Source organism: Prionailurus bengalensis, chromosome E4 (assembly GCF_016509475.1).
Source record: "Prionailurus bengalensis isolate Pbe53 chromosome E4, Fcat_Pben_1.1_paternal_pri, whole genome shotgun sequence".
Lineage (NCBI taxonomy): Eukaryota > Metazoa > Chordata > Mammalia > Carnivora > Felidae > Prionailurus > Prionailurus bengalensis.
The window spans coordinates 31,944,676-31,965,905 of record NC_057360.1 but is presented as its reverse complement, the minus strand read 5'-3'; the positions used below and the strand labels follow the sequence as shown (position 1 = coordinate 31,965,905).

The 21,230-nt window shown below is 40.1% G+C and overlaps 1 protein-coding gene across 2 annotated transcripts in view; it reads right to left on the bottom strand.

The window, feature by feature from the left end:
• Window positions 1-21,230, bottom strand: part of KCNH1 (potassium voltage-gated channel subfamily H member 1) — a 381,430-nt gene that overhangs the window by 221,464 nt on the left and 138,736 nt on the right. For both annotated transcript variants that reach the window (XM_043568866.1, XM_043568865.1), the window contains exon 7: window positions 14,610-15,039. In XM_043568866.1, coding sequence (XP_043424801.1) covers window positions 14,610-15,039 — 430 coding nt within the window. The remainder of the gene's footprint in view (window positions 1-14,609; window positions 15,040-21,230) is intronic.

Below are 21,230 nucleotides of genomic sequence, written 5' to 3'. Positions count from 1 at the left end.
ATCTGAACCACAGAATTCAGCAGGTACATGGCATGGAGAGGTGAACTTGGGGACTGAAAAGCCGCGGTGGGCAGGGAACAGCTTTTGAGGGGGGAGAGAGGATGAAGACATGGTGGGGAGGGAGAATATGGGTAAAGCACCCCTACCCAAAAGCAGCTAGAGAGAACTAAACTAAAAAGGGAGAAAGAAGAAAGGAGAGGGTTTAAATTCCATTAAAACTGTAAACAAGGGGAGCACAGAGTCTGCAACTCTGCAGCTCGATACCTGGCGGTGCTCTGATGGGAAGGGCGAATCCCCAGGAGCAGAGTGGGGTCCAGGAGGTTCCTGGGCCACACAGGGAATAGTGGTTCCATGGCTGTAAGGACATTTGGTAGAAACTATTGAGGACCCCTGGTCCCAGCAGACCCAGAGAACGCCCACATTTGCTGGTGTTGGAACAAGGTCGTTAAGGGTGAAGCCTGGTTCCAGATGTGTGTTGTGATTTTCCATAATCCCTGAAATGCTGCTGCTACACTATCTTGTGAACTTTTTCTGGGGTGGGCTGGCACCTGGTCACAGTCTCAGGGCACCGGAAGCAGCAGGGTCCAGCAAGCGTTCCTGGGTGCAGCCGACATTTGACCATTGCTTGGTGAGACACCAAGACCCTCCTGCAGAGGGGCAGAATGGTTCAAAGCTGCAGTCCTTCAGAAGTAAGGGGCTGGGAAAAGCAGTCACATCTGAGACAAAACTAGGGACAGAGGTACTTCCTGGGGCTTAGTCATGGACAGTGAAAAAGCGGGGAGTGGACGAAAGCTGAAGACAGAGGACGGGTGCATGATTGTTGATGGGGGAGAACAGAGTTCCGATACTAGAGACTAGATAGCTGGGTGGGTGACGCCATTTTCACTGCTCCACACCTGCGCATATGCACCTAGGAGTGCCACAACAGTCCACCCCAGTAGGCTAGCAGTGCCATCAACTGGAGAACGGAGCCATTACACTTAGCCCCACCCAACTGGGCCAACCTCGCTCTTCAAGAACACAAGTCTCACGCTGGCATATTTTATGGACTAAAAAGCACTTCATAGTCTGACTTCTAGGGAAAAACAAAGTAATTTCAGTTGTATTTAAATCTTTTAGCAGGTCCATCTATTCAATTTTTTTTCCCTCTTTTTAACTTCTTTTCTTTTTCATGAATACAGAAAGAGAAAAAATTCATTGTTATTTTCAATTTTTATTAAAAATATTTTCCTTTAATTTTTTTAGCATATTTTTTACTTTTACGTAAATTTTTTCAAATTCTACTTTACTTCCATCATTTTATTTTAGTCCACTACAGGGTATTCACTTGTTCAAATTTTCAAACGATTCCCTCTTTTTGCTTTTTTCTCTTTTTCATTTCTTTTTCATGAATACAGCAAGAGAATTCATTTTTACTTTTAATTCTTATCAAAAATATTTTTACTTTTTTCTACTATATTCTTCAATTTTATGTAAATTTTTTTCAAATTCTATTTTACTTCCATCATTTCATTTTAGTCTACTTCAGTGTATTCATTTTTTTCAAATTCTCAAACAATTTCCTTTTTTTCCCCTTTTTTCTCTAATCTATCAAACCACTTTCAACACCCAGACCAAAACACACCTAGGATCTAGCATCATTTATTCAATTTTGTGTGTGTGTGTGTGTGTTTTTAACTTTTTAATTTTAATATTTTTTTAATTTTAATTTTTTTATTTTAATTTTTCTACCTCATTAATTCCTTTTCTCCCTTCACAATGATGAAAGGAAGGAACTCACCCCAAAAGAAAGAGCACGAAGAAACAACAGCCAGGGACTTAACCAACACAGATACAAGCAAGATGTCTGAACCAGAATTTAGAATCACAATAGTAAGAATACTAGCTGGAGTCGAAAATAGACTAGAATCCTTTTCTGCGGAGATAAAAGAAGAAAATACTAGTTGGAATGAAATAAAAAATGCTAAAACTAAGCTGCAATCATGGATGGATGTCACGGCGGCAAGGATGGATGAGGCAGAACACAGAATCAGCGATATAGAGGACAAACTTATGAAGAATAATGAAGCAGAAAAAAAGAGGGAAATTAAGGCAAAGAAGCACGATTTAAGAATTAGAGAAATCAGTGACTCATTAAAAAGGAACAACATCAGAATCATAGGGGTCCCAGAAGAGGAAGAGAGACAAACAGGAGTAGAAGGGTTATGTGAGCAAATCATAGCGGAAAACTCCTAACCTAGGCAAAAACACAAACATCAAAATCCAGGAAGCACAGAGGACCCCCATTAGAGTCAACAAAAACCAACCATCAACAAGGCACATCACAGTCAAATTCAGAAAATACTCAAGCAAGGAGAGAATCATGAAAACAGCAAGGGAAAAAAAAGTCCCTAACCTACAAGGGAAGATAGGTCAGGTTTGCAGCAGACCTATCCACAGAAACACGGGAGGCCAGAAAGGAAAGGCAGGATATATTCAATGTGCTGAATCAGAAAAATATGCACCCAAGAATTCTTTATCCGGCAAGGCTGTCATTCAGAATGGAAGAAGACATAAAAAGTTTCCCAGACAAACAAAAATGAAAGGAGTTTGTGACCACTAAACCAGCCCTGCAAGAAATCTTAAGGGGGACTCTCTGAGGGGAGAAAAGATGAATGAATTAATTAATTAATTAATTTATACCAAAAGAAACAAAGATTAGAAAGGACCAGAGAACACCAACAGAAACTCCAACTCTACAAGCATCATAATGGCACTAAATTCATATATTTCAGTACTCACTCTAAATGTCAATGGACTCAATGCTCCAATCAAAAGACATAGGGTAATAGAATGGATAACAAAACAAATCCATCTATATGCTGTTTACAAGAGACCAACTTTAGACCTAAAGACACCTTCAGATTGAAACTAAGGGGATGGAGAACCATCTATCATGCTAATGGTCAACAAAAGAAAGCCAGAGTAGCCATACTTATATCAGACAATCTAGACTTTAAAATAAAGACTGTATCAATAGATGCAGAAGGGCATTATATCATAATCAAGGGGTCTATCCACCAAGAAGACCTAACAATTGTAAACATTTATGTCCCAAATGTGAGAGCAGCCAAATATATAAATCAATTAATCATAAAGAAACTCATCGATAGTAACACCATAATAGGAGGAGATTTCAACACCCCACCCAAAGCAATAGACAGATCATCTAATCAAAGAATCAACAAGGAAACAATGGCTTTGAATGACATACTGGACTAGGTGGACTTAACAGATATATTCAGAACATTTCATCCTAAAGCAGAATATACATTCTTCTCCAGTGCACATGGAAAGTTCTCTAGAATAGACCAAACACTGGGACACAAATCAGCACTAAGTAAGTACAAAAAGACTGAGATCATACTGTGCATATTTTCAGACCACAACTCTATGAAACTTGAAATCATCCACAAGAAAAAATTTGGAAAGGTAACAAATACTTGGAGACTGAAGAACATCCTACTAAAGAATGAATGGACTAACCAAGAAGTTAAAGAGGAAATTAAAAAGTATATGGAAGCCAATGAAAATGATAACACCACAACCCAAAACCTCTGGGACACAGTAAAGGCAGTCATAAGAGGAAAGTATATAGCAATCCGGCCTTCCTAACGAAGGAAGAAAGATCTCAGATAAACAACCTAACCTTATTCCTTAAAAAGCTGAAAAAAGAACAGCAAATAAAACCCAAAACCTGCAGAAGACAGGAAATAATAAACATGAGAGCAGAAATTAATGCTATCGAAACAACAACAAAAAAAAAACAACAGTAGAACAGATTAATTAAACCAGAAGCTGATTCTTTGAAAGAATTAACAAAATTGATAAACCACTAGCCAGTTTGATCAAAAAGAAAAAGGAAAGGACCCAAATAAATAAAATCAAGAATGAAAGAGGAGAGATCACTACAAACACAGAAGAAAAAAAAACAATAATAAAAGAATATTATGAGCAAATATATGCCAATAAAATTGGCAATCTGGAAGAAATGGAGAAATTCCTAGAAACATATACACTACCAAAACTGAAACAGGAAATAATAGAAATTTGAACAGATCCATAACCAGTAAGGAACACAAACTAGTAATCAAAAATCTCCCCCCCAAAAATACAATCAAAACCACACTCAGATATCACCTCACGCCAGTCAGAGTGACCAAAATGAACAATCAGGAGACTATAGATGCTGGCAAGGATGTGGAGAAATGGGAACCCTCTTGCACTGTTGGTGGGAATGCAAATTGGTGCAGCCACTCTGGAAAACAGTGTGGAGGTTCCTCAGAAAATTAAAAATAGACCTACCCTATGACCTAGCAATAGCACTGCTAGGAATTTACCCAAGGGATACGGGAGTACTGATGCATAGGGGCACTGGTACCCCAATGTTTATAGCAGCACTCTCAACAATAGCCAAATTATGGAAAGAGCCTAAATGTCCATCAATTGAAGAATGGATAAAGAAATTGTGGTTTATATACACAAGGGAGTACCACGTGGCAATGAGAAAGAATGAAATATGGCCCTTTGTAGCAACATGGATGGAACTGGAGAGTGTGATGCTAAGTGAAATAAGCCATACAGAGAAAGACAAATACCATGTTTTCACTCTTCTGTGGCTCCTGAGAAACTTAACAGAAACCCATGGGGGAGGGGAAGGAAAAAAAAAAGGAGGTTAGAGTGGAAGATAGCCAAAGCATAAGAGACTCTTAAAAACTGAGAACAAACTGAGGGTTGATGGGGGGTGGGAGGGAGGGGAGGGTGGGTGATGGGTATTGAGGAGGGCACCTTTTGGGATGAGCACTGGGTGTTGTATGGAAACCAATTTGACAATAAATTTCATATATTGAAAAAAATCTCCCAAAAAACAATGGATTTCTAGGGGAATTCTACCAAACATTTAAGGAAGAGTTAACACCTATTCTCTTGAAACTGTTCCAAAAAATAGAAATGGAAGGAAAACTTCCAAAGTCTTTCTATGAAGCCAGCATTACCTTGATTCCAAAACCAGACAAAGACCCCACTAAAAAGGAGAACTATAGACTAATTTCCCTGATGAACATGGATGCAAAAATCCTCAACAAGATATTAGCCACTGGATCCAACAATACATTAAAAAAATTATTCACCACGACCAAGTGGGATTTATACCTGGAATGCAGGGCTGGTTCAATATCCGCAAAACAACTAATGTGATTCATCACATCAATAAAAGAAAGGACAAGAACGATATGATCCTCTCAATAGATGCAGAGAAAGCATTTGACAAAATGCAGCATCCTTTCTTGATAAAAACCCTCAAAAAAGTAGGGATAGCAGGAGCATACCTCGAGATCCTAAAAGCCACATATGAATGACCCAATGCTAATATCATCCTCAATGGGGAAAAACTGAGAGCTTTCCCCCTAAGGTCAGGAACAAGACAGGGATGTCCACTCTCACCACTGTTATTCAACATAGTATTGGAAGTCTTAGCCTCTGCAATCAGACAACACAAAGAAATAAAAGGCATCCAAATCGGCCAGGAGGAGGTCAAACTTTCACTCTTCACAAATGACATGCTACTCTACAAGGAAAACCCAAAAGGTTCCACCAAAAAACTGCTAGAATTGATTCATGAATTCAGCAACATTGCAGGATATAAAATCAACACACAGAAATCGGTTGCATTCCTATACACCAACAATGAAGTGACAGAATGAGAAATCAAGGAATCGATCCCATTTACAATTGCACCAAAAAGCATAGAATACCTAGGAACAAATCTAACCAAAGAGGTGAAAAATCTATACACTGAAAACTATAGAAAGCTTACGAAATAAATTGAAGAAGACACAAAGAAATGGAAAAAGATTCCATGCTCCTGGATAGGAAGAACATTGTTAAAATGTTGATACAACCCAAAGCAATCTACATATTCAATACAATCCCTATCAAAATAACACCAGCATTCTTCACAGAGCTAGAACAAATAATCCTGAAATGTGTATGGAACCAGAAAAGACCCCGAATAGCCAAAGCAATCTTGAAAAAGAAAACCAAAGCAGGAGACATCATAATCCCAGACTTCAAACTATACTACAAGGCTGTAATCATCAAGACAGTATGGTACCAGCCCAAGAACAGACACTCAGATCAACGGAACAGAATAGAGAACACAGAAATGGACCCACAAACGTATGGCCAACTAATCTTTGACAAAGCAGGAAAGAATATCCAATGGAATAAAGACAGTCTCTTCAGCAAGTGGTGCTGGGAAAACTGTACAGCGACATGCAGAAGAATGAACCTGGACCACTTTCTTACACCATACACAAAAAGAAACTCAAAATGGATGAAATAACTAAATGTAAGACAGGAAGCCATCCAAATCCTTGAGGAGAAAGCAAGCAAAAAACCTCTTTGATCTTAGCCGCAGCAACTTCTTACTCAACACATCTCCAGAGGCAAGGGAAACAAAAGCAAAAATGAACTACTGGGACCTCATCAAAATAAAAAGCTTCTGCACAGCAAAGGAAACAATCAGCAAAACTAAAAGGCAACCGACAAGTGGGAGAAGATATTTGCAAATGACATATCAGATAAAGGGTTGGTATCCAAAATCTATAAAGAACTTATCAAACTCAACACCCAAAAAACAAATAATCCAGCGAAGAAATGGGCAAAAGACATGAATAGACACTTCTCCAAAGAAGACATCTAGATGGCCAACTGACACATGAAAAAATGCTCAACTTTACTCATCATCAGGGAAATACAAATCAAAACCACAGTGAGATACCACCTTACACCTGTCAGAATGGCCAACATGAACAACTCAGGCAACAACAGATGTTGGCGAGGATGCGGAGAAAGATCTCTTTTGCATTGTTGGTGGCAATGCAAGCTGGTGCAGCCACTCTGGAAAACAGTATGGAGGTTCCTCAAAAAACTAAAAGTAGAACTACGCTACAAGCCAGCAATTGCACTATTGGGCATTTATCCAAGGGATACAGGGGTGCTGTTTCAAAGGGACACATGCACCCCCATGTTTATAGCAGCACTATCAACAATAGCCCAAGTATGGAAAGAGCCCAAATGTCCATCGATGGATGAATGGATAAAGAAGATGTGGTATATATATACAATGGAGTATCACTCAGCAATCAAAAAGAATGAAATCTGGCCATTTGCAGCTACATGGCTGGAACTGGAGGGTATTATGCTAAGTGAAATTAGTCAGAGAAAGACAAAAATCCTATGACTTCACTCATATGATGACTTTAAGAGACAAAACAGATGAACATAAGGGAAGGGAAACAAAAATAATATAAAAACAGGGAGGGGGACAAAACAGAAGAGATTTATACATATGGAGAACAAACTGAGGGTTACTGGAGGGGTTGTGGGAAGGGGGATGGGCTAAATGGGTAAGGCGCATTAAGGAATCTACTCCTGAAATCATTGTTGCACTATATGCTAACTAATTTGGATGTAAATTTTAAAAAATAAAAAATAAAATTAAAATTAAAATTAAAAATTAAATAAATAAATAACATTACAAAAACATTTTTTTAACTAAATAAAAGATGGCACTGGTGTACCTGGGCAGCTTAGTCAGTTGAGCATCCAAATCTTGATTTTGGCTCAGGTCATGATCCCATGGCTTGTAAGGTCAAGCCCTGCTTTGGGCTCTGTGCTGACAGTACAGAGCCTGCTTGGGATTCTCTCTCTCTCCCTCTCTCTGCCTCACCCCCAGTTGTTTTCTGTCTCTTTTTCTCTCTCAGATAAATAAACTTTAAAAAAAATAGTATTCCAGAGGCTTGGGGAAGCTTGCGGCGGCTGGGCTCACCACGTCCTGCTGATCACTTAGATTCCAATCACATGTGCTTAAATAACCAAGAAAACCACCCAAAGACTAGCAGAACAGACTCCCCAGAGCCAAGCATAGACAAGAGGCCCACGGAAGAGGGTAGGAAGGGCGGAGAGGTGGTGCGTGCTACATGGACTGGCAGGAGGGAGCCGGGGCAGTGGAGGGGCAGCCCGCCCAGCAAGGCAGAGCCCCCGAGTCTCGCTTGCAAAAGTGGAGTGGCCAGATGGAGTGAGTTCTGACAGCCAGTGGGACTTAACACCTGGAATGTTATAAGTCAACAGCTCTGCTCAGAGAGCGGGAGGGCGAGAGGACACCGGGAAGGAGAGGTGTTGAGCCCCGGAAGATAGATATTCCCCAGTTTGGCGGGGAACAAAGGTGCTGGCCAGCGCCATCTCCCTCTCCCATCCCCCAGCTGAAACCCCAAAGGGATTTCCCAGCACCAGTTCCCAGCACCGAACTTGCTTGCACGGTGCAAACACCCAACACTGTGCTTCTGTGGATCCATCTCTCCAACAGGTCTGCCTGCCTCCCTCCCAGTGCTGCAGGGCCCCTCCCACAGGGGACCACCGATGGCAAAGCGAGCTAAGCCTGCCCCTCCAGCCCCTGTGCACCTTGTGGATCTACCCCAGCTAATACACCAGATCCCATCAAAGCAGCGCCACAAGCCTGGCAGTGTGCAAGTAGCCCAGACAGGGGCCACACCATTCCACAGTGAGTCCTGCCCCTGGGAGAGGGGAAGATAAGGTTCACACCAGTCTGACCGTGGCCCCAGTGGTGGGCTGGGGACAGACATCAGGTCTGATTGTGGCCCTGCCCACCAACACAAGTTACTCCAGACAGCACAGGGGAAGTGCCCCGCAGTTCTGTGCCACCCCAGGGACTATCCAAAATGACGAAACAGATGAATTCTCCTCAAAAGAAACTCCAGGAGGGGCGCCTGGGTGGCTCAGTCGGTTAAGCGTCCGACTTCGGCTCAGGTCATGATCTCACGGTCCGTGAGTTCGAGCCCCGCGTCGGGCTCTGTGCTGCCAGCTCAGAGCCTGGAGCCTGTTTCAGATTCTGTGTCTCCCTCTCTCTGACCCTCCCACATTCATGCTCTGTCTCTCTCTGTCTCAAAAATAAATCAACATTAAAAAAAAAATTTAAAAAAAAAAAAGAAACTCCAGGAAGTAGTGATCAAAAACAATTTAAGCAATATAACGGAACAAGAATTTAGAATAATAGTCATAAAATTAATCGCTGGGCTTGAAAAAAGTATAGAGGACAGCAGAGAATCTATTGCTACAGAGATCAAGGGACTAAGAAATAGTCATGAGGAGCTAAAAAAATGCTATAAATGAGGTGCAAAATAAAATGGAGGTGGCCACGGCTCAGATTGAAGAGGCAGAGGAGAGAATAGGTGAATTAGAAGATAAAATTATGGAGAAAAGAGGAAGCTGAGAAAAAGAGAGATAAAAAAAATCCAGGAGTATGAGGGGAGAATTAGAAAACTAAGTGATGCAATCAAATGGAACAATAACCGCATCATAGGAATTCCAGAAGAGGAAGAGAAAGAGAAAGGGGCTGAAGGTGTACTTGAAGAAATCATAGCTGAGACCTCCCTGATCTGGGGAAGGAAAAAGGCATTGAAATCAAACAGGCACAGAGAACTCCCTTCAGACATAACTTGAATCAATCTTCTGCACAACATATCATAGTGAAACTGGAAAAATACAAGGATAAAGAAAAAATTCTGAAAGCAGCTAGGGATAAACATGCTCTAACATATGAAGGTAGACCAATAAGACTAGTGACGGATCTATCTGCTGAAACTTGGCAGGCCAGAAAGGAATGGCAGGAAATCTTCAATGTGACAAACAGAAAAAATATGCACCTGAGAATCCTTTATCCAGCAATTCTATCATTTAGAATGGAAGGACAGATAAAGATCTTCCCAAACAAACAAAAACTGAAGGAATTCATCACCACTAAACCAGCCCTACAAGAGATCCTAAGGGGGATCCTGTGAGACAAAGTACCAGAGACATCACTACAAGCATGAAACCTACAGACATCACAATGACTCTAAACCCGTATCTTTCTATAATAACACTGAATGTAAATGGACTAAATGCGCCAACCAAAAGACATAGGGTATCAGAATGGATAAAAAAACAAGACCCATCTATTTGCTGTCTACAAGAGACTCATTTTAGACCTGAGGACACCTTCATATTTAAAGTGAGGGGATGGAGAACTATCTATCATGCTACTGGAACTCAAAAGAAAGCTGGAGTAGCCATACTTATATCAGACAACAAGACTTTAAATTAAAGGCTGTAACAAGAGATGAAGAAGGACATTATATAATAATTACAGAGTCTATCCCTCAGGAAGAGCTAACAATTATAAATGTCTATGTGCCGAATACGGGAGCCCCCAAATATATAAAACAATTAATCACAAACATAAGCAACCTTATTGATAAGAATGTGGTAATTGCAGGGGACTTTAATACTCCACTTACAACCATGGATAGATCATCTAGACACAGGATCAATAAAGAAACAAGGGCCCTGAATAATACATTGGATCAGATGGACTTGACAGATATGTTTAGAACTCTGCATCCCAAAGCAACAGAATATAGTTTCTTCTCAAGTGCACATGGAACATTCTCCAAGATAGATCACATACTGGGTCACAAAACAGCCCTTCATAAGTATAAAAGAATTGAGATCATACCATGCACACTTTCAGACCACAATGCTATGAAGCTTGAAATCAACCACAGGAAAAAGTCTGGAAAACCTCCAAAAGCATGGAGGTTAAAGAACACCCTACTAAAGAATGAATGGGTCAACCAGGCAATTAGAGAAAAAATTAAAAAATATATGGAAACAAATGAAAATGAAAATACAATAATCCAAATGCTTTGGAATGCAGTGAAGGCAGTCCTGAGAGGAAAATACACTGCAATCCAGGCTTATCTCCAGACACAAGAAAAATCCCAAATACAAAATCTAACAGCACACCTAAAGGAAACAGAAGCAGAACAGCAAAGACACCTCAAACCCAGCAGAAGAAGAGAAATAATAAAGATCAGAGCAGAAATAAACAATATAGAATCTAAAAAAACTGTAGAGCAGATCAATGAAACCAAGAGTTGGTTTTTTGAAAAAATAAACAAAATTGATAAACCTCTAGCCAGTCTTCTGAAAAAGTAAAAGATGACCCAAATAGATAAAATAATGAATGAAAATGGAATTATTACAACCAATCCCTCAGAAAAACAAGCAATTATCAGGGAATACTATCAAAATTATATGCCAACAAACTGGACAACCTGGAAGAAATAGACAAATTCCTAAGCACCCACACACTTCCAAAACTCAAATAGGAAGAAATAGAAAACTTGAACAGACCCATAACCAGCAAAGAAATGGAATCAGCTATCAAAAATCTCCCAACAAATAAGAGTCCAGGACCAGATGGCTTCCCAGGGGAGTTCCACCAGACATTTAAAGCAGAGATAATACCTATCCTTCTCAAGCTGTTCCAAAAAATAGAAAGGGAAGGAAAACTTCCAGACTCATTCTATGAAGCCAGCTTTACTTTGATTCCTAAACCAGACAGAAACCCAGCAAAAAAAGAGAACTACAGGCCAATATCCCTGATGAATATGGATGCAAAAATTCTCAATAAGATACTAGCAGATCGAATTCAACAGCATATAAAAAGAATTATTTACCATGATCAAGTGGGATTCATTCCTGGGATGCAGGGCTGGTTCAACATTCGCAAATCAATCAATGTGATACACCACATTAATAAAAGAAAAGATAAGAACCATATGATCCTGTCAATTGATGCAGAAAAAGCATTAGAAAAAATTCAGAATCCTTTCTTAATAAAAACCCTGGAGAAAGTCAGGATAGAAGGAACATACTTAAACATCATAAAAGCCATTTATGAAAAGCCCACAGCTAATATCATCCTCAATGGGGAAAAACTGAGAGCTTTCCCCCTGAGATCAGGAACATGACAGGGATGTCCACTTTCACTGCTGTTGTTTAACATAGTGTGGAAGTGCTAGCATCAGCAAGCACACAACAAAAGGAAATCAAAGGCATCAAAATTGGCAAAGATGAAGTCAAGCTTTCGCTTTTTGCAGATGACATGATATTACACATGGAAAACCTGATAGACTCCACCAAAAGTCTACTAGGACTGATACATGAATTCAGCAAAGTCACAGGATACAAAATCAATGTACAGAAATCAGTTGCATTCTTATACACTAATAATGAAGCAACAGAAAGACAAATAAATAAACTGATCCCATTCACAATTGCACCTAGAAGCATAAAATACCTAGGAATAAACCTAACCAAAGATGTCAAAGATCTGTATGCTGAAAATTATAGAAAACTTATGAAGGAAATTGAAGAAGATATAAAGAAATGGAAAAACATTCTGTGCTCATGGATTGGAAGAATAAATATTGTTAAAATGTCAAAACTACCCAAAGCTATCTACACGTTTAATGTAATCCCAATCAAAATTGCACCAGCATTCTTCTCGAAGCTATAACAAGCAATCCTAAAATTTGTATGGAACCACAAGAGGCCCCAAATAGCCAAAGTAATTTTGAAGAAGAAGACGAAAGCAGGAGGCATCATAATCCCAGACTTTAGCCTCTACTACAAAGCTGTAATCATCAAGACAGCATGGTATTGGCACAAAAACATACACATAGACCAATGGAATAGAATAGAAACCCCAGAACTAGACCCACAAAAGTATGGCCAAACTAATCTTTGACAAAGCAGAAAAGAATATCCAATGGAAAAGACAGTCTCTTTAACAAATGGTGCTGGGAGAACTGGACAGCAACATGCAGAAGGATGAAACTAGACCGCTTTCTTACACCATTCACAAAAACAAACTCAAAATGGACAAAGGACCTGAATGTGAGACAGGAAACCATCAAAACCCTAGAGGAGAAAGCAGGAAAAAACCTCTCTGACCTCACCCACAGCAATTTCTTACTCGACACATCCCCAAAGGCAAGGGAATTAAAAGCAAAAATGAACTATTGGGACCTCATGAAGATAAAAAGCTTCTGCACTGCAAAAGAAACAATCAACAAAACTAAAAGGCAACCAACGAAATGGGAAAAGATATTTGCAAATGACATATTGGACAAAGGGCTAGTATCCAAAATCTATAAAGAGCTCACCAAACTCCACACCTGAAAAACAAATAACCCAGTGAAGAAATGGGCAGAAGACATGAATAGACACTTTTCCAAAGAAGACATCCAGATGGCCAACAGGCACATGAAAAGATGCTCAACGTCACTCCTTACCAGGGAAATACAAATCAAAACCACACTCAGATACCACCTCACACCAGTCAGAGTGGCTAAAATGAACAAATCAGGAGACTATAGATGCTGGCAAGGATGTGGAGAAACGGGAACCCTCTTTCACTGTTAGTGGGAATGCAAACTGGTGCAGTGCAGCCACTCTAGAAAACAGTGTGGCGGTTCCTCAACAAATTAAAAATACATCTACCCTATGACCCAGCAATAGCACTGCTAGGAATTTACCCAAGGAATACAGGAGTACTGATGCATAGGGGCACTTGTACCCCAATGTTTATAGCAGCTCTTTCAACAATAGCCAAATTATGGAAAGAGCCTAAATGTCCATCAACTGAGGAATGGATAAAGAAGATGTGGTTTATATATACAATGGAATACTACTTGGCAATGAGAAAGAATAAAATATGGCCTTTTGTAGCAACGTGGATGGAACTGGAGACTGTTATGCTAAGTGATATAAGTCATACAGAGAAAGACAGATACCATATGTTTCACTCTCATGTGGATCCTGAGAAACTTAACAGAAGACCATGGGGGAAGGGAATGAAAAAAAAAAGGTTAGAGAGGTAAGGAGCCAAAACATAAAAGACTCTTAAAAACTTAGAACAAACTGAGGGTTGATGGGGGGGTGAGAGGGAGGGGAGGGAGGGTGATGGGTATTGAAGAGGGCACCTGTTGGGATGAGCACTGTGTGTTGTATGGAAACCAATTTGACAATAAATTTCATATTTTAAAAAAATTTAAAAAATATTCCTAGGAGCATTAAATTAAATTTTTCATTAAAAATATCCAAAAGAAACATGAAATTAATTATAATGGGATATTTTATTTAACCCCCTATATAAAAATATCATTTCGACATATAATAAATATAAAAGATAATTAATGAGATAGCTAACATTCTTTTTTTCCATATATTCTTTCTCTGGTACCATAAGGGACTGTGCAGACCTAGAGCTGTATTTAAACAGCCATGGAAAGACTTTTCACAATTCACTGTTCTATGAGCAAGCAGGTTACCAAGTTGTATATGATGATTTCATTCTAACTTTATTAGGTAATAGTAGTTATCTCTGAGAAGTAGAATTTCATTGGTCTCGATTTTCTACATGTGCCCTTTAATATTTTCTAAATATTTGCAGCAAACATGCAATGCTTTAATTATCAGGAAAACTTTAAAGCTCATCTAAAACAAAAAAAAAAAAACCAGAATGTGGCTTATTTTAAGTCATTACACCCTGATCCTGTGAGCGTTGTAGCTATCACCCTATTTCCAACCAATAGAAGTTATGGTGAAACAGGATGTCCCCTGCCCATCCCCCACCCAGCCCCAGCAACTGTCATACTTACAGCCAATCATCATGATGGCCACTGCAAAGATTTTCTCGATGTCTGTGGATGGGGCAATGTTTCCAAAGCCCACGCTGGTAAGGCTGGTCATAGTGAAATACAACGAGGAGATGTAGACGGAATTCTTGCTGGGACCACCTTCCCACTTCCCTGAGCCAGATCCATTAAACTGGTAAGGGGTGCCAATGTCCATCGCCAGTTGGTAGAGCCAGCTGTTGTTGCGGATGGTCTTGGTGTCTTCATCAAAGATCTCGTAGTCCCCAATGCTGTACCAGATGCAGGCCATCCAGTGAGCAGCCAGCCCAAACACACACACCAGCAGCACCAGCACAGCGGCTCCGTATTCAATGTAGTGGTCCAGCTTACGGGCCACTCGCCCAAGACGTAGCAGCCGGACAACCTTCAGTGAGCTGAATAGGCTGCTGATGCCCTGGGAGAAGAGGAGCAGAGCATGAGGGCCGAGAACCAAAGATACTACTACTCCTTCCCTCCTCCCTGCCTGGGCTGTTTCCTTCAGCACCGTGTATTTCCACAAGATGAAATATTGTGCAACCCTTTAAAAAATGTTTTAATGTAAGTCATGATATGGAGAAATGCTCATACATATTTGTACAGTTATGCATGATACAATTTGAATTTTATTCCAGGTATATGAATTTCCATTTGCTTTCTCCCACTTCCATTAAAAAGCAGATAAAAAAAAAAAGACAAGCAAGACAAATAAAATTAGATTTTTATTCTAATTATATTATGATAAGTATACAAATATATATGAGCATATTTCATACCACTACTATTTTAAAACAATTTTAAGGGTTATATAATATTTCATATTAAGTAATATGAAATATTTTAAGAGTTGTATAATATTTATTTCATATTGTATAATATTTCATTCTAATTATACTGTACATAAGTGTACAAGTATTTATGTATTCAATAAATGGCTAGGGAACACACATAGAAAAGTAAGATATTAATAGTTGTTACTGCTGCATTGTTGAGTTATGGAATTACAGAATATTTTTGTTATATTTGTATATATTTCTGTTACATCTAAATATACTTACTTAATTTCTAAAATTGAAATTGTTACTTTTACAGTTAGAAAAAAAATGTATTTAAAAAACAAACAGTTTTAAAAAGATAAAAATGTATTAAAGACACAATTGAGAAGAATAAAAAGCTAAGATTCTGTTTTCTCAGGAGAGTTACAAATTCTTGGAAACTACATCACTCCCATCAGGCCAGGGATTATACAATCAGACACCATACTTTCAAACACAATCAAGGAATCTCCAAGCTACAAGGAAGCTTCCAATTTCACCTGATCAAGCCTCCTATCATCCTGTGGACCCTGGCAGCGCATGTCTAGTCTCCAAATAGTGGTTCTCCAAGGGAATAGCAGTAGTGGAAAGAACACCAGAGTAGAAATCTGGAAAACAGGTCTGAGACTGAAGTAAACCACTAACTTGCTATATGAATTCGGACCAGTCAATTTTCTCTCTCATCCAGACAATTGCCTCTCTCATCCCAATGAGGGAAGTGGACTAGAGGAAATGTAACATTATAGAAGCCACTGCATTCAAAATCCCCAAATTCCTATAGCTTTTCCTACTTCCATGAAAAAGGAAATAAACAAGCAAACAAAATAGAGACATCTCTCTGCACCACAACCACAGTCTCCCTCACACAGCAAAAATCCAACAGCAGGATGATGTCCTTCACCAAGCAGAATGAATGACTTTTCACCATTCTAAACACTGGACAGTTTCCAGGTCACTGCTAGTCTCTCTTGCTCCCTGTTCCCTTAATAACAACCCCCAAGGGTCAGGTTATGTCACAGACAGAAGGAAAATGTGTAAATGCTTTCTGATGACCTGTTGTCAGAGGCTCACCAAGGCTGCTTCCTCTTCCTGAACATCTCCCAGCCTCTTCCCATCTCGGTGGGTCTTTGAGACTGGTTCTCATCAATGGATGTGAGGTGAAATGTGTATCATTTCCAGGTCAAGGCAGTTAAAAGGAAGTATGCTTTCTCTTCCCTTTGACATACCTTCCAGATGAGGCTAGTGTGACCCTGAGGCCAAGTAATAAAGATGGCGGACATACAGCATGGAAGAAGCCTGGGTCCCTGAAAGACTATGTGGAACACCCTCTCCTTCCCAATCAATCTGAATCATATTATGATGTGAATGAAAAAAGAAACCTCTGAAACAAGCCACCAAAACTCTGGAGGATATTTGGTACAGTAGATATTATTAGCCTTCCCTGATACGTGAACACACAAACTGTATGTAGCATAGCCTTGTCCATAAAGACCACAAATCAGGCTGCCACACAAATTACTTTTGTTGAGGTGAGAGTGGGGAAGATGGGATTTATTGCACCTTTATTTATTTATTTTTTTGGTTTGGCTTTTTTATTTTTTTTTTCAAATTTTTATTTAAATTCTAGTTAGTATTGCACCTTTTAAAAAATAAATAACAGTTTTGGAGCCATAAAACTTACAATAGAAATAAGCACTTCTCGCCCAACATACATCAGCAAATAAGTAATAATGGATTTTTCTAAGCCAAGAGACTACATCCCCAGGGTCAGCTATCCAAATTGCTAACTCTGACAAAGTTTACTTTTGGCATGTCCAGTACTCATCCCCTGGGTCCCCTTTTCCCTCCACGTGCTTTCCTCAAAAACCTGCCATGCAGAAAAGGCCAAGAAACCCACCCCCCCCCCAATTAAGGTGCAAACGACTTCTGAGAGTAAATGGATATCCTCTCTCCAGAGGGCATCTGCATTTTAACAGAGGGAAACTAACCTCCAATAGTAGAATTAAAAGTACCCACAGCCTGGATGAAGGAGATATTCTGGGAGGCAAAGGAGCCTTTCTGATGACTCAGAAACCAAACACATGTAAGCAGCCACCTACTCTCCACCTGTTCATAAAGAGGTTACTGAGATCATGTTTCAACAGCAGATCAACCATGAAGCAGAACTTATTACCCAGGGCAAAACTGCCTTGTCATTTTTCCCCACTCAGATTCAATTCAAAGCAACATTTAAGGAGAACCTACTATGTACTCCTTGTGCTAATACCACAGGGAAAAGATTAAAATGATGCTGTCTTTGTCTTCCTGTTCACTGTTATGGCTGCAGTGCCTGGCATGGGGAAGAGGCTTGATAGGAAGAAAGAGGAGAGGAAGTAAGAGCATAGTAACTAGTGCAAGAGGCAAGATACAATACTTCTATCTCACAGTCACAGAACCTGATTGCTGAGAGGGAGAACAGATGTCATCCAGTCTAGCCCTCCGAGTCCAGGAATGCCTTCTAGAGCTCCCTAAGGAACGGTCATTCAGCTTCTCCTTGAACTCCCCCCTTAACCACTTCACATCTCTAAGATCCCATTCTGGCAGTCATTCATGGACATGAATGACTGTGCTCCCATGACCCTTCGTATCTCCCTCTGCTCCCTCCTCCCTTCTCCCTCCCCTCCCAATGGCCACACAAAACACATGCAACCACACTACCCAAAGGCCTGCTCTTCTAAAGCCTTACACCCCAGAGGTCTTGAGCTTCCCGCATGGTGGATGCACACTTCCATCTCCGTGCCTGCTCGGACTAGTCCCTTAGCCCAGAATGCCCTGCTCCTCCCTTTCTACCAGCCGGTATACTAGTTATCCTTCAGGTCTGCCACTGCCTTTACCCTAAAGCCTTCCATGTCTACCTTGGACTCACAACCAGTTGCTCACACCTCTATGTGTCCACGGTATTCTGTATCCATTACCAACTGAACACATTGCCTTGGCCCTATAGTTTCCCCAACCACAGCAGGTGCTACATCTTCCTGAAGACAGAAGTCATTTGCTATTCACTTTAGAAGCTTCCTGTATTGGGCTAAATAGTGTCCCCACCAAATTCATGTCTTTCCCAGAACCTCAGAATGTGACCTTATTTGGGAAACAACCCCTTATTTGGGAAAGGGGTTGTTGTAGGTATAGATGGTTAAGATGAGGTCATATTTAATCCAGTATAACTGATGACCTTATAAAAAGAGAAGAGCTGGACACACAGAGAGAAAACCAGGTGTTTTTTTTTTTAACCAATGCAGAGATTGGAGTGATGTGTCTTCAAGCCAGAGAATGCCGAAGATTACCAGCAAAACCAGAAGGTAAGAGAAAGGCATGGAACAGATTCTCTCCTAGAGCCTTCAGAGAGAACACAGCCCTATTGAAACTTTGACTTCAGATTTCTAGTTTCCAAACTGTGGAAGAATAATTTCTATTGTATTAAACCACTCAGTTTGTGGTAATTTGTCATAGCTGCCCTGGAAGACTAACATACCTACACAGGATCTAAAGCCAGCTTCTAAAGCACAGAATCTAAAGCAGCTTCTCAGAAAAGGTCTGAAACATTTTCTAAATTGAATTGAAGAGTTTGGATTATTAAGGAATTCTTTCTCATTTTAAGAGGTCTCCAGAACAATATAAAATAAACACTTCCTCATCGTGTTATTGATCTGTATACGCTGATACTCTATTACACGGTTTTGTGTAAGTTGTCTGCTATTACATGAATTCTAGCTATTTAAAATCATTTCAAACTATTAGTTTGTGTGGTTTTTCTTCCTTATTTGCTTCAAGTTCTAGATGGGATAAACAGAATACTCCAAATTTTTTTTTAATTTTAGTATGCTAAAAACATGATAGCACCATATGGTAGAGAATCACATTTCCCCAGGAGTTTCTTGTATCAGAAAGCCTATCTCACATTCCAGATTGTACCAGCAAGTTCTTTATCACAACCTTAAAATTATGAAGAACGAAGACTTTCAAGCTGAACTAACATGGATGAAGGGATGGTGAGAACCCATGCCATCCTCATCACCAAAGGCCAACAACTATGACTACAAGGAAGACTTCTGAAACCTCAGCTGTAGTGATATTGATGCAATTCAGATTGAAATGGACATTTGGCAATTATCTTATTCAGAAAGTATGTGAACTATCAAGTTTTACCTATTTACCCAGACTAAATAAATCATTTTGTTAACTTGAGCTATCTATACGTTACTTTCTCAATTAGCCAGATTCATCAACTTTTGGTTCATATTTTCATCTGCCATATGTATTGATATAACACTGTCACAGACTAATGACAATGTGCTATTATTGAAAAGATCTACCCAGTCTTTCAGGTCCTTGAATAATTTCCCTGGGGTGGTGACATGATGGCATCCATAACAGATTCTGCAGGCAAACTTGATTTTTTTATTGTGTTCAACCGCACATGATTACACTCCTCCTGCAATCTCCTGCAGCTAAAGGCCTTCTTCACATGTTTCCCTGCGAGTCTTCTGGAAACCATTCCCAGCCTCGGGACACCTGGATGGCTCAGTCAGTTAAGCATCTGACTCTTGATTTTGGCTCAGGTCATGATCTCATCATTGAGGAGATCCAACCCCATGTCAGGCTCAGGGCTGACAGCATGGAGCCTGCTTAGGATTCTCTCTCTCTCTCTCTCTCTCTCTCTCTCTCTCTCTCTCTCTTTTTCTCTCTCTCTGCCCCTCCCCTGTTCTCTCGCTCTCTCTCTCTCTCTCTGCCCCCATTCCTCTCCCTCTCTCTCAAATAAATAAACATTAAAAAAAAACTCCCAGCCTCAACAACCTCCTGGATTTTTCCTACTATCTTCTTGCTTTAGTTGAAGCCAGTTCTCCCTGAGCACCCTGCGTTTCCCTTACATCCTGGAGTTCAGAGCAGGGAATTTTCAATCTCCACACTTCCATCTTCCAAACAAGAGTTGGCTGGCACTCCAAAAAAACAAAACAAAACAAAACAAAATCCCCTCCTTTAAGATTCATGCCATCTAGCAAAAACACCTCCTCATTACAGCCATCTGATTATTGATGGCTACCATCTGTTGAATGCTTACAAATATGCCATAATTTAACTTAATCTTTCACTAATTATCCCACTTATCAACTTTGTCCTTTCATCCCTTAAATCTCTGCACCTGGATTTTCAGCCTATCTCCTGCTATCAGCCTGGGAACCTTCAATGTCCATGAAGAAAAATTATTCAACACTCCAGCCTCTCTATTCCCAGTGACCTTCACCTCCTCTTCACATTCTGAGCCTAGTCATCATTGGAAACCACTCTCTCTCTTAAATCTTACACACCCAGCATTCAACATGATGATTACATGCTTCCTTCTGTTTCTCCACTCTCTCCTTTATCCCCATCCAACCCAATCTACTCTTTGGCTTCTCTTTGATATCTGTATCTTTTCCAACCATCAACTCTCTAGATTTCACTTCTTTTCCCATCATACTAGACCCTGTTACATCACTTCCATCACTTCCATCTCCCTACCAACCAAAAAGCTCTCTTCTTGCCCTCCTGCCAAATCTGGTAGTGCATGGGATCCAACAGCGGGGGCCTAGCTATCATTTCCATTCTCATTTGGGTCCCTCGATTTTCCTAACCCATCCTTTTTCTCTTCCTTGAGCAACCCTTTCTCCCCTTCACACCAAAAGATATTCCAAATCTTCACTACTCTTTTCAAGACCCCACCTGACCTTTGCCATTCTCATTCTAAGCCAACATTATCTCCCCACACACAGAGAAA